The 13141-nt window shown below is 47.2% G+C and overlaps 1 protein-coding gene across 3 annotated transcripts in view; it reads right to left on the reverse strand.

Moving 5' to 3' along the window:
• Positions 1 to 13141, reverse strand: part of phrf1 (PHD and ring finger domains 1) — a 62088-nt gene that overhangs the window by 11219 nt on the left and 37728 nt on the right. For all 3 annotated transcript variants that reach the window (XM_078415459.1, XM_078415460.1, XM_078415461.1), the window contains 7 exons: positions 11950 to 12131; positions 10337 to 10475; positions 9703 to 9836; positions 9430 to 9617; positions 8215 to 8346; positions 6666 to 6817; positions 1496 to 4834 (listed from right to left, as the gene is read on the reverse strand). In XM_078415459.1, coding sequence (XP_078271585.1) covers positions 1496 to 4834; positions 6666 to 6817; positions 8215 to 8346; positions 9430 to 9617; positions 9703 to 9836; positions 10337 to 10475; positions 11950 to 12131 — 4266 coding nt within the window. The remainder of the gene's footprint in view (positions 1 to 1495; positions 4835 to 6665; positions 6818 to 8214; positions 8347 to 9429; positions 9618 to 9702; positions 9837 to 10336; positions 10476 to 11949; positions 12132 to 13141) is intronic.

The following is a 13141-nucleotide window of genomic DNA, read 5'->3' on the forward strand; positions in this document are numbered from 1 at the left end:
TTATAAACCAGCATTACAGTTCCTTGTTTCAACATAAGTATGGCCATTACTGTTGGTTAGAGGTAACATAGAAACATAGAAAATAGGTGCAGGAGTAGGCCATTCGGCCTTTCGAGCCTGCACCGCCATTCAATATGATCATGGCTGATCATCCAACTCAGTATCCCGTACCTGCCTTCTCTCCACACGCCCTGATCCCAAGCCACAGGTCATGAGGGGAATGGCAGAATGTACTCTAGAGAGATGGAGATCCTGTGACTATGGCTTTGAGCTCTGCTGTTACTTGATTCAAAAGGAACTTGGCAAACAGATGGACAGAAACGACTGCCATACATCTCAGCAGGCTCACTAACATCCACCATCCTGTAATGTTCCGTGTTCTTTGACGGTGATATTAATTCTTAAATCAGGAATGGGAACTGGCCATGTTTCCCCAAGATGGGAGCAGAAAGGAGAGAGATCTTCCCCAGTAACGGACTGTTCCAGATGCTACGATGAGGCAAACGCCTCCGCTGTCACGCTGTGAAAACGGAGAGGATGAGACGGAGCTTCTTCCCACAGGCCATCAGGACTGTCAACTTTTATAACCCCAGAGACTAAATTTTTGTCGACACTTTTTGTGCTATGTTTAGTAACTTATTAACTTTATTTATATGCTGTAACTGTAATTCTTTTTGTGCACAACCTGCAGGCATTGCCACTTTCATTTCACTGCACATCGAGTATGTGTATGTGACAAATAAATTTGACTTGACTTGACTTGACTTGTTTAGAGGTAGGGTTAATGCATCGTCTTTTACTCAGAGTAGGGGAATGAATCAAGAACCAGGGGACATAGGTTTAAGGTGAGAGGGAAAAGATTTAATAGGATTCTGAGAGGCAACTTTTTCACACAGAGGATAGTGGGTATATGGAACGAACTGCCAGAGGTAGTAGTTGAGGCAGGTACTATAACTACATTTAAAAGACATTTGGACAGGTACGTCCAAACATTTGGAGGGATATGGGCCAAATGCGGGTAAATGAACTCGTGTAAATGAGCATCTTGGATGACATGGGAAAGTTGGGCCGAAGGGCCTGTTTCCATGCTGCATGACTCTTGACACAAGGAAGCTCCCTACATTGGTCGTGTGGAATACTGCGAGGTTAGAGAGCTCTCGCATTATGCTTTACAAACGTTGAGCGATATCTACACTCAATAACTTAGTACACTCTGTAACCTACCACCTGTTTTGACAGTGTTTGTATCTGTTCAGTGGGCATAACTTGAAGCTCATTTTATCAATGGAGTTTGAAGGTTTGCTGCAAACGTACTCAGTGGGAAGTTAATAATATTGGCAGAAAACTTCATTATCTGCACTGACATCAGGTTAAGCAGCACATTAATTACAGAGGGAAGTTTGAATTACCTTTTGGCCTTCAAAGGAAGAATCTTTAAGTGCTCTGTGATGAGAGTTTGGAGTGCAGAAGGACACAAGAGACATAGCATACTCACTGGCAGGCTTCGCTGAGGGAGCCTCATCCTTCTCTGTCTCCAAGTTCCAAGTTACTCTCTTGACCAGAGGCTTGGCTTTCACTCCGGTGTTGCAGCCCTGTGCTGCTGCATCAAGCTCTGCCTTCACCTTCACAGGCTCTGCTGGCTGCAAGAGCCCAATCTCCACACATTCCTTACTGCTCTCCACTTTCACTGGCCCCAGCTGCTTCTCTGATGAGTCAGTTGCAGATATATCAGTCCATGATTCCTCTTGCTTGCCTGTACTGTTTGAAGCAAGGCAAACAGTGTCCAGCTGTGGTTCTTTCTTCTGATCGCACTCATCTGTTGAACTGTTCTCCACCTGCTCACTCTTAAAGCAGCTCACAGTCTCAGCACCTGCAGGGACAGGGCTTTTGAGCTTCTCACATATGCTCACATCCACTGATGCTGTCTGATCACCTGCAAATATCGTTGTTTTACCAAAGTTCAGAGATTCAGATCCAGCACTAGGAGGGTCGGGTTCAGCTGGGAATGGCTGGGGAAATGGTTCTGTTTCAGGACCCAAGGCTTCTTCGTTTACTGCCTCCTCTTCTTCACTGAGACCTATCAGTGGAATAGAAACCTCATCTGCTGTAGCATGGTCCTGGTAACATGGACTTCCCATTTGGAAATACTCTGAGGGGACACTTGGACTTGTTATTTTGCTGTCATCTTGCCTTGTCTGTGTGTCAAAGTCTTCCCAAACATGCTCAACAGCAGCAAGGATATCCACATCGTTTCCCACCACGCTCTCATTCTGACACACGGTCTCTCGCCATTGTTCGGGAAGTTCCCACTGCCCTGTTGCTTCTTGTACTTGGTCAATGTGCGCCATTGATTCCTCTTTTAGTCCCACTGAATGAGCAGAGGTGTGGTCCACAGGCAGATCATTACCATCCTGGGAGCTCTCAGCACTGCAAGAAATTATTAACTCCTGCACTGGGACATCTCTCTGGTTCGACTCTTGAATGGGTGAGGGTCCTTTCTTTTCCTCTTGATCCTTCTCCGCATGTAGTACTTTCTCCGGTGTAAAGTTCTGTCTTGTTTCATCCTCTGGGGCTTGGTACTTTGACTGAGCGTCCCTCTCTCTGGACTGTGATCTGCTCCGTTCCCTCGATCGCGAGTGGGTTCTTGAGCGAGTTCTTGGTTTCCTCCGTTCTTTAGATCGGGAGCGAGTCTTAGATCTTCGTTTGTCCGTGTGTCTGCTGGACCTTCTCTTCTCCCTGGAACTTGATCGAGTGTGTGATCTTCTTTTATCCCGGGAGCTCGACCTAGACCCTGATCTCCTTTCTCTGGAACTCGACTTGGACCAAGACCTAATCTTTTCTCTGAGTTTAGGCCAGGGCTTTTTCCTATCTCTGTTTCTGGAACTGGATCTCGAGCGCCTTCTCTCCCTGGACCTGGAATTTGACCGCCTGCTCCGTCTTTCATACTGTTCCCGACTTTGCTCCCGATGGTACTGCCTTCTCTTTCCTCTCTCGCTGCTGCTGTGGGAGTGTTTGTAGAAACCTTTGTGGTCCTTGGACCCAGAGACCTTCCTCCTCCTCTTGTGGCTGTCAGTAGACAGGTCAGAGGATGAGCTGCCTGACCTTCGCTCCCTCGACCTTGATCTCGCACGCCTCCCTCTCTTTTCCCTGCACCTTTCCTGCTTCAGTTTCCGTCTCCTGTACCTGTCAAAGCTGCTGGATCGAGACCGCGATCTGGATCTTGTTCTTCTGTGTTCTCTTGAATGCGATCTCAACTGTTTCTGTTCCTTCGACCGGGACCTCGACCTGTGGCCCCCGTGGTTCTCGCGAACCAAATTCTTGCTTCTCCGTCGGCTGTGAGAACTCGACCGTGACCTTAACCGGTCCGTTGATTCAGGGTGGGGTTCTTTATCAGCTCTGCCTCTTAATTCATTTTCTGAAGAAATATCTACATCAGTTCTCGTATTCGTGGGAACAATGGGAACAATCTTGTCGACGGCTTGCTCAATCCCTTCATCAGAACAGGCAGATGAAGAAATACCATCACAGTCCGCATTTACCGCCTGTTGCTCAGACCTGGGTCCATCTTGAGACACTGACAAACTGCAGTATGTTTGGTTGGCGTGCACATTATCCCACTTGCTCACACCAGATTCTGCGCTCAGTTTCACATCCTTGGCCTCAATAGAAACCCGCGAGTCACAAGTCGCTTCCAAGTCAGAGTCCAAAGAAGGAACAGCAAACGGTGCTTGAGTCTCGGGGCTCTCCGCTATGTCTTCTGTTGCTGGGGGTTCAGTTTGAATTTGACAAGGCTGGGAGTGTGTGGAGGATAACTCTGCACTGTCAGAATCATAATAAAGCTGCAATGTCTGTGCTGTGTGCTTATCTGCGACTGAACCCCCGGAGCCAGGGCTGGACATTGGCGATTCAGGTTCACATCTTGACTCAGTCCAATCAGGGGTGGAATTTGACGAACTTGGGTCAGAACCCGTGGGTTCAAAAGGATCGTACATATCATCTGCATCTTTAACATTTGTTTGCAACTGCGGATGGCTGTCCTTTCTGCCACAGTGCTGCACTTCATCATCTGTGGGTTCAAAAGGGTCGTAGGCTTCCATCTTGGGCAGCCTTGTGGAGTGGTCAGCCTTCAGACACATCGGAGCGGTCAGGCTGGGAGCCACGTCCAGAGGTCGCAGCTTCTCCTGGCAAACGTGGGAGTTGTCCGAGCCCGAGGAATTAAGCCTTTCGCCAGCCTTCTGCAGCTCTCTGGCTCCTGTAGTCTGCTCACTGCTCATCAGTCTGCTTACATGCGGTGCTCCATTACCCTGCGCGTCACTGCCAGTCTGAGTCTTGATCTTTGGTATCCGAGGGAACTCAGAGATATCGAGCCTCCTGACTGCTGGCTTTGGTGGAACACGGTTCAGCGTGCCCACGCTGCTTTTAATATGAAAGTTGGAGGCACTATTCAGCCATCGGAAAGGTGTGAAACCGCTGGTTCCCTTCTGCCCGTCCCCTGCACCTTTACTCGGGGCTCCCGTCCATTCCGCACCAGGGAAGGAAGCAGACTCTCCAGGACGAGGGCTGACTGACACCTCAGGCATGGGAGTAAAAGTTCCCGAAAAGGCCGGTCGCAGGTTGCTGGACGCTGCCGGCTGCCGCGGGTTTGGTTGGAAACGAGACGTTAATGGAAAAGTCGGCGCGGCGGGTTTCTTGGTGACACCAGCAGCTTTCCAATCCCCCTTTGAGGCTTGTGTAGCGTTCCCTGAGTTATAACCACTTGACGCTGAACACCCACTGGAAGCTTCACCTGTTCTGCTGCTACCTGGCGGCAACAGTGCAGGCTGGCCTGACGCAACTGTGGAGAGGGAACGATTAAATGAATACAGGGGGAAACACAGCAACAAAGTACTCTGTCAATATCAACATTGCATTCACATCCAACCTGCTGTAATACATTGTTGGAATCATGTATCGCCTTTTCGCTGATTGGATAACACACAACAAAAATACTTTTCACTGTATCTCAGTACATGTGACAATAATAAACTAAACTAAAACAAAACTACATTGGTAGCCAGGGAGAGCGAGGGTGCTCTGAGAGACTTAGGGGGTAATCTCTATATAGAAGCTATTGGAGTAACAGCGAAACTGGCAGTATCAATGGAGAGAAGAAATGGGTGACGCTTTGGGTCAAGACCCTTCTTCAGACTGGGATAGATGTGGGCCTGGTCCTTAATACTTTTCATCAGTATTCGCCAAGGAGAAGACATAGAAAATGTTAAATTCAGGGAGAGGAATGTGGATAATCTGGAGCACATTGGTGTGAAGAAATAGGAGGTGTTGGATGTCACGGGATAATTAAGGGTCGATAAATTTCCAAGGACGGATGAGAACAATCTAAGGTTGCCATGGGAAACAAGGAATGAGGTAGTTGGGGCCCCAACAAAGATTGCAGTGCAGAAGACTCGAAGATAGCTGTTGTTGTTCCTTTATTAAAGAAAGACAGCAGTGATGTCAGGTTACTACAGGCCAGTGGGCTTTAGATCAGGGAAATTATTGGAGAACATTCTCAGGGATAGGATTTGTGTACATTGGGAGGCAGGGGGTAATCAGGGATGCAGCACAGTTCCATCTCACTAATTTAACTGGATTGTTGGGGGCGGGGGGCGGTTGGAAATGATGAAGGCATGGCAATAGACCTTGTCAACATGGTTGCTAACCCACTCCCCTAGCTTGTCCACACCCATCAAGGCCTCTTTACATCCTTCTCCACACTCCATTCCCACTTAGATTTGTCGAGTGGGTTAAATTATCATATGTGCCAGCAACAGAAAAATGAAATTATTACTTTCTGCCACTTAAAAGGGCTGTAAACACACTAACATAAGTATATAACAATCAATAATACAATAACTTAATAATGGTATACAAGCTAATTAAAGTCCACATCCAAAGTCTGTAGTGCAGCCAAAGTTCAGAGTACACCGTAGTTGCTGAGGTAATGGTTAGTGTTGTGCAGAGTTCAACAGCCTAATAGTTGCTGGGAAGACGTTTTTGCTTGAACCTGGAAGTCACGGTTTTCAGGCTCCTGTATCCTCTTCAGAATTAAAGGATGTTCTTTTATAAAGTAGATGAGAAATTTCTTTAGTCAGAGGGTGGTGAATCTGTGGAATTCTTTGCCACGGAAGGCTGTGAGGCCAAGTCAGTGGATATTTTTAAGGCAGAGATAGAAAGATTTTTGATTAGTACAGGCGTCAGAGGTTATGGGGAGAAGGCAGGAGAATGGGGTTAGGAGGGAGAGACAGATTATTCATGATTGAATGGTGGAGTAGACCTGATGAGCTGAATGGCCTAATTCTACTATCACTTATGACCTCTTCCCAGCATCATCAGCAAACTTGCAAATATTAAACAAAAGCTTTTCACTGTACCTCGGTACACGTGACAATAAACTAAACTGAAATATTCCATTTGATTCCCTCAGCAACTTGTCAGAAGCTGGGACCAAGCACTGAGCCCACGATAGCTCCAATCACAACCGTCAACCTGAGCGATCTATTCATTCCCTGTCATTGTTTTCTACTTGTTAAACACGGGAAGAAAAAGGTAAGTTGACCCGAATTAATAATAAAAATACAGAGTAGTTCAAGAATTTCAGATGGATTGACATGCTGTGGATGGAGTACCTTTAGTCTTCAACGATCCATCCCTATTGATCACGGTGTTGGAACTATCCATCAGTAGGACATTCTGCTTGGCCAGGATGCTTTCCAGCACATCTGGAACAGGCGCGGCCTGTGGTTGAACCTCCTGCGCCACAGCTGGAAGCCGCCCGTTTCTGTCGCACAGAAAAATCATGTTTTCACACGTCCTTGCAACGTTCACTCTGCTGCAAGCCCCGCCATTTTGGAAGGACAGAGGCCGAGAAGGTTGCAGGTGTCAGACACTTCAGAAGCACATATGACAGCTTCCACCTTGCCGAAGAATACAAAGTCCTCCCGTGGCTGTCTGCCAGCCCATGAGCCGACCACACTACCCTGGACTTTCTCCCCCATCACTTTATGCACAAAGAGTCAATGGACTTCACAGTGCACGGCTTTGGGCACAAGAATGAGGACTGGGCCCGAATGCTGTAGCAGTCCACACTGTGATAAATGACAATAATTCACACAGCCTGAGGGCCCAGCACACTGCTCAGCCTCTGGAGCGGTGAAGGCTTCCGGCAGGGTAATTAGGAAGAAACAGCTCATCTTTGGCAGGTTGGTGGCTGGCTGACATCAGAGATATTAGGTGAATAGATCAGGTAGATACACAGAGTCTCTTGCGTGGGGTAGGGGTATCCAGAACCAGAGCACATAGGTTTAAGGTGAGGGGGGTAAGATTTAATAGAATGTGTTCACACAAGAGGCAGGTGGGTGTATGGAACGAGCTGGGAGGTGTATGGTATAGTGCCGGGAGGTACTAATGCAACGTTTATGAAATATATAGACAGATATATGGATAGGACAGGTTTAGAGAGATATGGGCCAAACGCAGGCAGGTGGGACGTGTAGATGGAACATGTTGGCTGGTGGACCGAAGGGCCTGTTTCCACGCTGTATCACTCTATGACTGGCAGGGGAACCAGAATAGAGGAGGAAGAGCAAAACTGGGACCAGTGGCAGAACTTGAATGGGCAATGCAACACTCCCATTGCCAATCTGCTATGCACAGTTAATCCACACAACACCAGGCACGTTTGTTTCATGCTAGTTTGTGCGAAATATTCGAGGACCTCAAAAAAATCTCTCAGTAATTATGAACACAGAAACAATAAACCTGTGACAAGCAAATGAGGGAAGGGCGATAAGTCTGGAGTCAGAGCCTTCCTCCCAGGGTGGAAATACGTAATACTAGGGGGCTCAGCTTTCGGTGAGAGGGGCAAAGTTTAAAGGAGATGCGTAGGGCGATTTTATTTTACGCAAAGGGCCTGGAATGCGCTGACGGGTGGTGAAGGCAGATACGATAGTGGCTTTTAAGAGACTTTTGGATAGGCACATGGATATGCAGGGAATGGAGAAATATGGATTATGTCCAGGCAGATAAGGGTTGGTCTCGGCACATGTTCAGCATAGACATGGTGGGCCAAAGGGCCTGTTCCTGTGCTGTACTGTTCTATGTTCCCCTTTGTCACAGTAACATGATGCCCCAGTATGCTTCCCATCACAGTAAGGGTACATCTGCAGCTTTTCCTACCTGGAGACTTTCACAGAGATGGGTCGGGCGACCGGCCGGTGAGATCGCAGCGCCGAGCGGGACAGAATCCGTCTCTTGTTGCTGAGAGGGGAGCCAAGACTTGTTGCGTCTCCGTACAGAGCGTCAGCATCACTGAAAGGCAGCAGACATTTCCACACCAGTTAGTTTGAACACATTCTACGTTATTGACAATTTTATGCAAAACTCATGGGTAACCATTAAAATAGTGTAAGAAATGTTGAGGAGCTTGGAACTAATTAATTGCAAATAACTAAAATGATCTATATTCCCAACTTTTGAAGGAACTCGCTTTGGAGATATTATCATCCACAGTTCTATAGATTCTGTTAATTGTGGGATTGAAGCAAACCTGACTCCACTATTTAAGAGGCAGATGGAAAACTGTGAACAAACTACCTGTATCAATGGTAGAGAATGTGTTGGAATCTACAATGAAAGATACAATAAAACTGCGCCTGACAAAAAAGATTGGGAAGAGTCAGCATGGATTTATAAAAGTAAATTTATGGAAACTAACCTACTGATGTAGAACAGACTAGTAGAATAGATAAGGGTGCAGCAGATTATGTGATTTGATTCCAGGAATAGGCCAGTGTCATTCCAATTCCCAATGGGCCTGTCGTACTGTAGCTGGAGTACTGTGCAGTTCTGGTCTCACCACCTAAGAAAGGATGTGCTTGCCATGAAGGGAGTGTATTAGACTGTCCAGGGAGGGTGGGTTTACAGTTGGAGAGATTGTGTACACTGGGACTGTACTCTTTAGTTTAGAAGAATGAGTGGAGATTTCACTAAAACCGTACAAAATAGCCTGACCATGCAGTCGGGGAACCACCTCCAGAAGGACAGGGCCCTGCGGCAGTGCTCTGCGACAGGGTTCTATGACGGGGCCACAAGCCTTGCGACAGGGCCCTGTGACAGGGTTCTATGACGGGGCCACAAGCCTTGCGACAGGGCCCTGTGACAGGGCTCCGCAACGGGGCCACAGGCCTTGCGACAGGGCCCCATGACAGGAGCCCACGAGACGTCTCTGCGACAGGGGTCCGCGACAGGGTTCCTAGGGAGGGGCTACGCGGCAGGGCCCCACAACAGGACTCGGCCATACAGGACTGAGGAAGACAAGGAACATCTAAACAGATTTTTGCGCTGGGTCATCCCGTAAGCGTTTTTATAAAATTCACACAAGGGTAAACTGACCTCTCAAAGGGATCCAGGTCATTGGGGTCACCATAGACAGAGAGTGAAGCCGCTCCAATGTCCGTCCGCATAATCTTCAGGGATGGCTCCAATGGCCTGTACACGGAGGGAACTGAGATCCCATTGACGGGCTTACCCAGGCCCAGGCTCCTTGCAATGCGTGAGCGCGCTGTGACGCTGAGCTTACTCTAATTAAAAGCACAGAAATGTCACACTGATTTTCGGAAGGAAAGTCAGAAAAGCCACACCTGACAGTATCAATGTTGCTCTCACCAATTTCTTTGCGCCCCTCCTTCTCCTTGTCTTTCTCCTGCGTTTTCTTGTGGATTTTTCACCGACCTTACTTCCCAACGAGAGGCCGGTTTTACCGCGAGATTTCTGTGTCCTAGCTCTCTTCCTTTTTTTACCTGTAGGGAGCGTGGAGAGATTACACCACCAGCCGGCACATTCAGTCACGGTGGGTGGGAACTGCAAGATTAGATATTTCATCCGCCCACAAAATCCCACCTCACCTTACACTAATGGAACTCTTGATCTGCTGAATACACTGATGTCAAAGCAGAAAAACACGCACCAAAGAATTCCAGCCACAGTGACTGAACAGTTACTGAACTAGGTCATGAAGGATCAGTCAGCATGCCCCCCTCAAGGTTTTATACCCCTCTTTAAGATCACTCCTCAACATTCTGTGCTGCAAGGAATGAGGTCCTAGTCTGCCCAATGTCCCCGTAGCTGAAGCCCTCGAATCCTGGCAACATCCTTGTACATGCACTATTTCCATCTTAATGGTAGTTTTCCTATGGCAGGGTGCCTGAGCACAATACTCCAAGTGTGGCCTCACCAACGCCTTGTGCAACTACTCCCATCTGGTCTCTGACACCACAGTGCATTCCACGTGCGTGGTTACCTGTTCTTTTCCGATACTTCCGTGTGGTTCGAGCTCGGGGTGCGAGGGGCCGATGATACACTGCTGTATTTAAACCCGCAACAACACTCTCAATGGTTTCATCCAGCAGGGTTGGATTCATCAGGTACTGGGGAACATCCTGTGGACAGACACATTGCAGGCGTTACAGCACAAACTGAATTACATGTCGGTGTCCTTCAGTGCAACCCAACAATTGCAATCAGCTTCCTTCACCTGACCTTATGTGACAGAAACTCAGAAAGAATGTGAGTCAGAAATTCACCGCACTTGGTAGTCATTTTGCCACAGCATATAGCGCCATTGAGCTGTACAGCATGGAAACAGGCCCTTCAACCCACATTGTCTATACCAACCAAGTTGACATACTGGGCTTGTCTCATTTGCCTGTATTTGCCCCACAGCCCATCCTATCCATTTATCTGTTCAATAGTTTTGTAAAAGTTGGAATTGCATCCGCTTTTATAGCAACATCCGACAGCTCATTCCAGATACTGACAACCCCCCGAGTGATAGTTGCCTGACGCTGGCAGGAATAGTGTAGCTGGAACATGTTGGCCGGGGTGGACAAGTTGGGCCAAAGGACCTGTTTCCACACTGTGTCACTCTATGACTCTAGGTCCCTCTTAAATCTCTCTCCTCTCACCTTATGCCTATGCATTCTAATTTTAGAATGTTCTAGTGTGGGACAAAGACTGTGACTTAGTCTGTGATTTGATATCAGAGCTTACGTTAACTGTCCTGTCGCACATCAAACCATTTCCCCCATTCATTAATATCTGGTTTCCTTTAATTTCAAGCCTCCATTAATTTCAACACTAAATGGGCTCAATAATAGAAAATCCACAGCGCGAAGTAAAGAATTCCAAAGACTGACAAGGGGGAAAAACCCTCCTCACTCCTAAATAGAGTCTCTGCTTCTGAGAATGTCCCTCATTTACTCCACTATCCAAGACCCTGTCAACCCTTGAGGTTTGATCAACTCTCAATAAACGGCAGTGCTGGAAATCTGAAATGAAAATAATTGTGGGAAAAATTCAGGTCAGACGGCATCTGTGGAAAGTGAAACCTTTCAGGTTAAAGACCTTTCACTGGTTCTGATGAAGGGTCTTCCACTCGAACCACCTGTTGCCTGATGCCTCCACAGATGTTACCCGATGGACTGATCGTTTTCAGCGTTTACACTTTTCCATCATCTCTCATTTTTTCCCTGTTCTAGAATCAAATCCAATCCCATTCAACTTTATTAATGAACACACAGCAAACTCTCGCCCCAGAAATCAAGACGTAAGAAACTGCAGATGCTGTAATCTTGAGCAAAACGCAAAGTGCTGCAGGATCTCAACAGGTCCGGAGATTCAACAGAGTCTTAAATAAACTACTTCCCAATGGAGACTCATAATTAAAGTTACATCCGGGATATGTCCGGGGCAGTTGGTGATCCAGTGAAAGATCACAGAAGATCCTGCTGAGCAATGGAGCAAACACAATAACTCCTCGTTCTATTATCTTCTTACAATGTGTTTGGTGTTTTGACTCCTGGTAATTTCACCCATATCGGGACTGCGAAGCTGTGTATCGTGCTGTCCACATACCCTGATCTGGTGAGCCCGGGTAATCCTGCTCCTGTTCACATTTGCTCGCACCCTCTCGCTCTGACGAGTCCTCGCTATGGCCCGCGTTCTTCTGGCAGTGGGACGTAACCGAGACGTAGTGGGCTCTTGGGGCGCGTCCGCGACGAGGAACGCCAACTCCTCATCATCGATCTCTTCTACAGCTGTGGACAGAGGAAACCAGATTTAATATCACTTCACCAGGCTTTCTGATTAGCTCTTCCACTCTCAAGTTTGCTCTTGGATTAAATAACTTTCTAGTATATTGCCCCATGCAGCTGGCAAATTCATGTCGAGGGAACCGTTACCCTGCGAGTCAAAGTGGTTGAGCAACAAAGAACCAAGCTGGGGAATCACTGGCTGCTTGATAGCCCCCTGCAAACGTCACAACTATTGACATGCTGATAAATGTAAAAGCCCATCTACAAGGGCTGGTCTGAGGTTGCTCTATTTAAAAATAAAATGAAGGAAAATCCAAATAGATTTTATGTACATTAAGGGAAAGAGAGTAAATAGAGAGAGAATAGAGCCCCTCAGAATCCAATGCAGTCATCTCTGTGTGGAGCCACAGGAGATGGGCAAGAGCATTTCTCTAGTTTTTACAGTGGAGAAAAATATGACGGTTTGGAAACTTGGGACAGTTAACGGAGCTGTTTTGATGACAGTCCATATGATGGTCGAGCAGGTAGTGGACATCTTTAAAGGCACATGATGGTAGATAAATCTCCTGGGCCTTATCAGATATATTGAAGGACACAGTGGGCAGCTAGAGAAGAAATTGCAGGAGCCCTGGCTGAGATATATAAATCATCGTTAGACACGGGTGAGGTGCCGGATGATTGGAGGGTGGCAAATGTGCCCCTGTTTAAGATGGGTTGCAAGGAAAAGCTTGGGAACTGTAACCAGTGATCCTAATATCTATGGTCAGCAAGTTACTGGAGAGGATTAGTGACAAGATATATATGCATTTGGATAAACAGGGGCCAATTAGGGTTAGTCGGCATGATTTTGTATGTGGGTGATCATGTCTTATGAATTTGATTGTTTATTGAAATCAAAAACCAAAAGGTTGACAATGGAAAAGCTGAAGACGTTGTCTATATGGATTCTGCAAAGACTTGGAAATTCTATGGAAGCAGCATGGCAGGCTGCTCCACCACTGACCCCCCCATCG

This window comes from Rhinoraja longicauda, chromosome 18 (genome assembly GCF_053455715.1).
Source record: "Rhinoraja longicauda isolate Sanriku21f chromosome 18, sRhiLon1.1, whole genome shotgun sequence".
Taxonomy (NCBI): domain Eukaryota; kingdom Metazoa; phylum Chordata; class Chondrichthyes; order Rajiformes; family Arhynchobatidae; genus Rhinoraja; species Rhinoraja longicauda.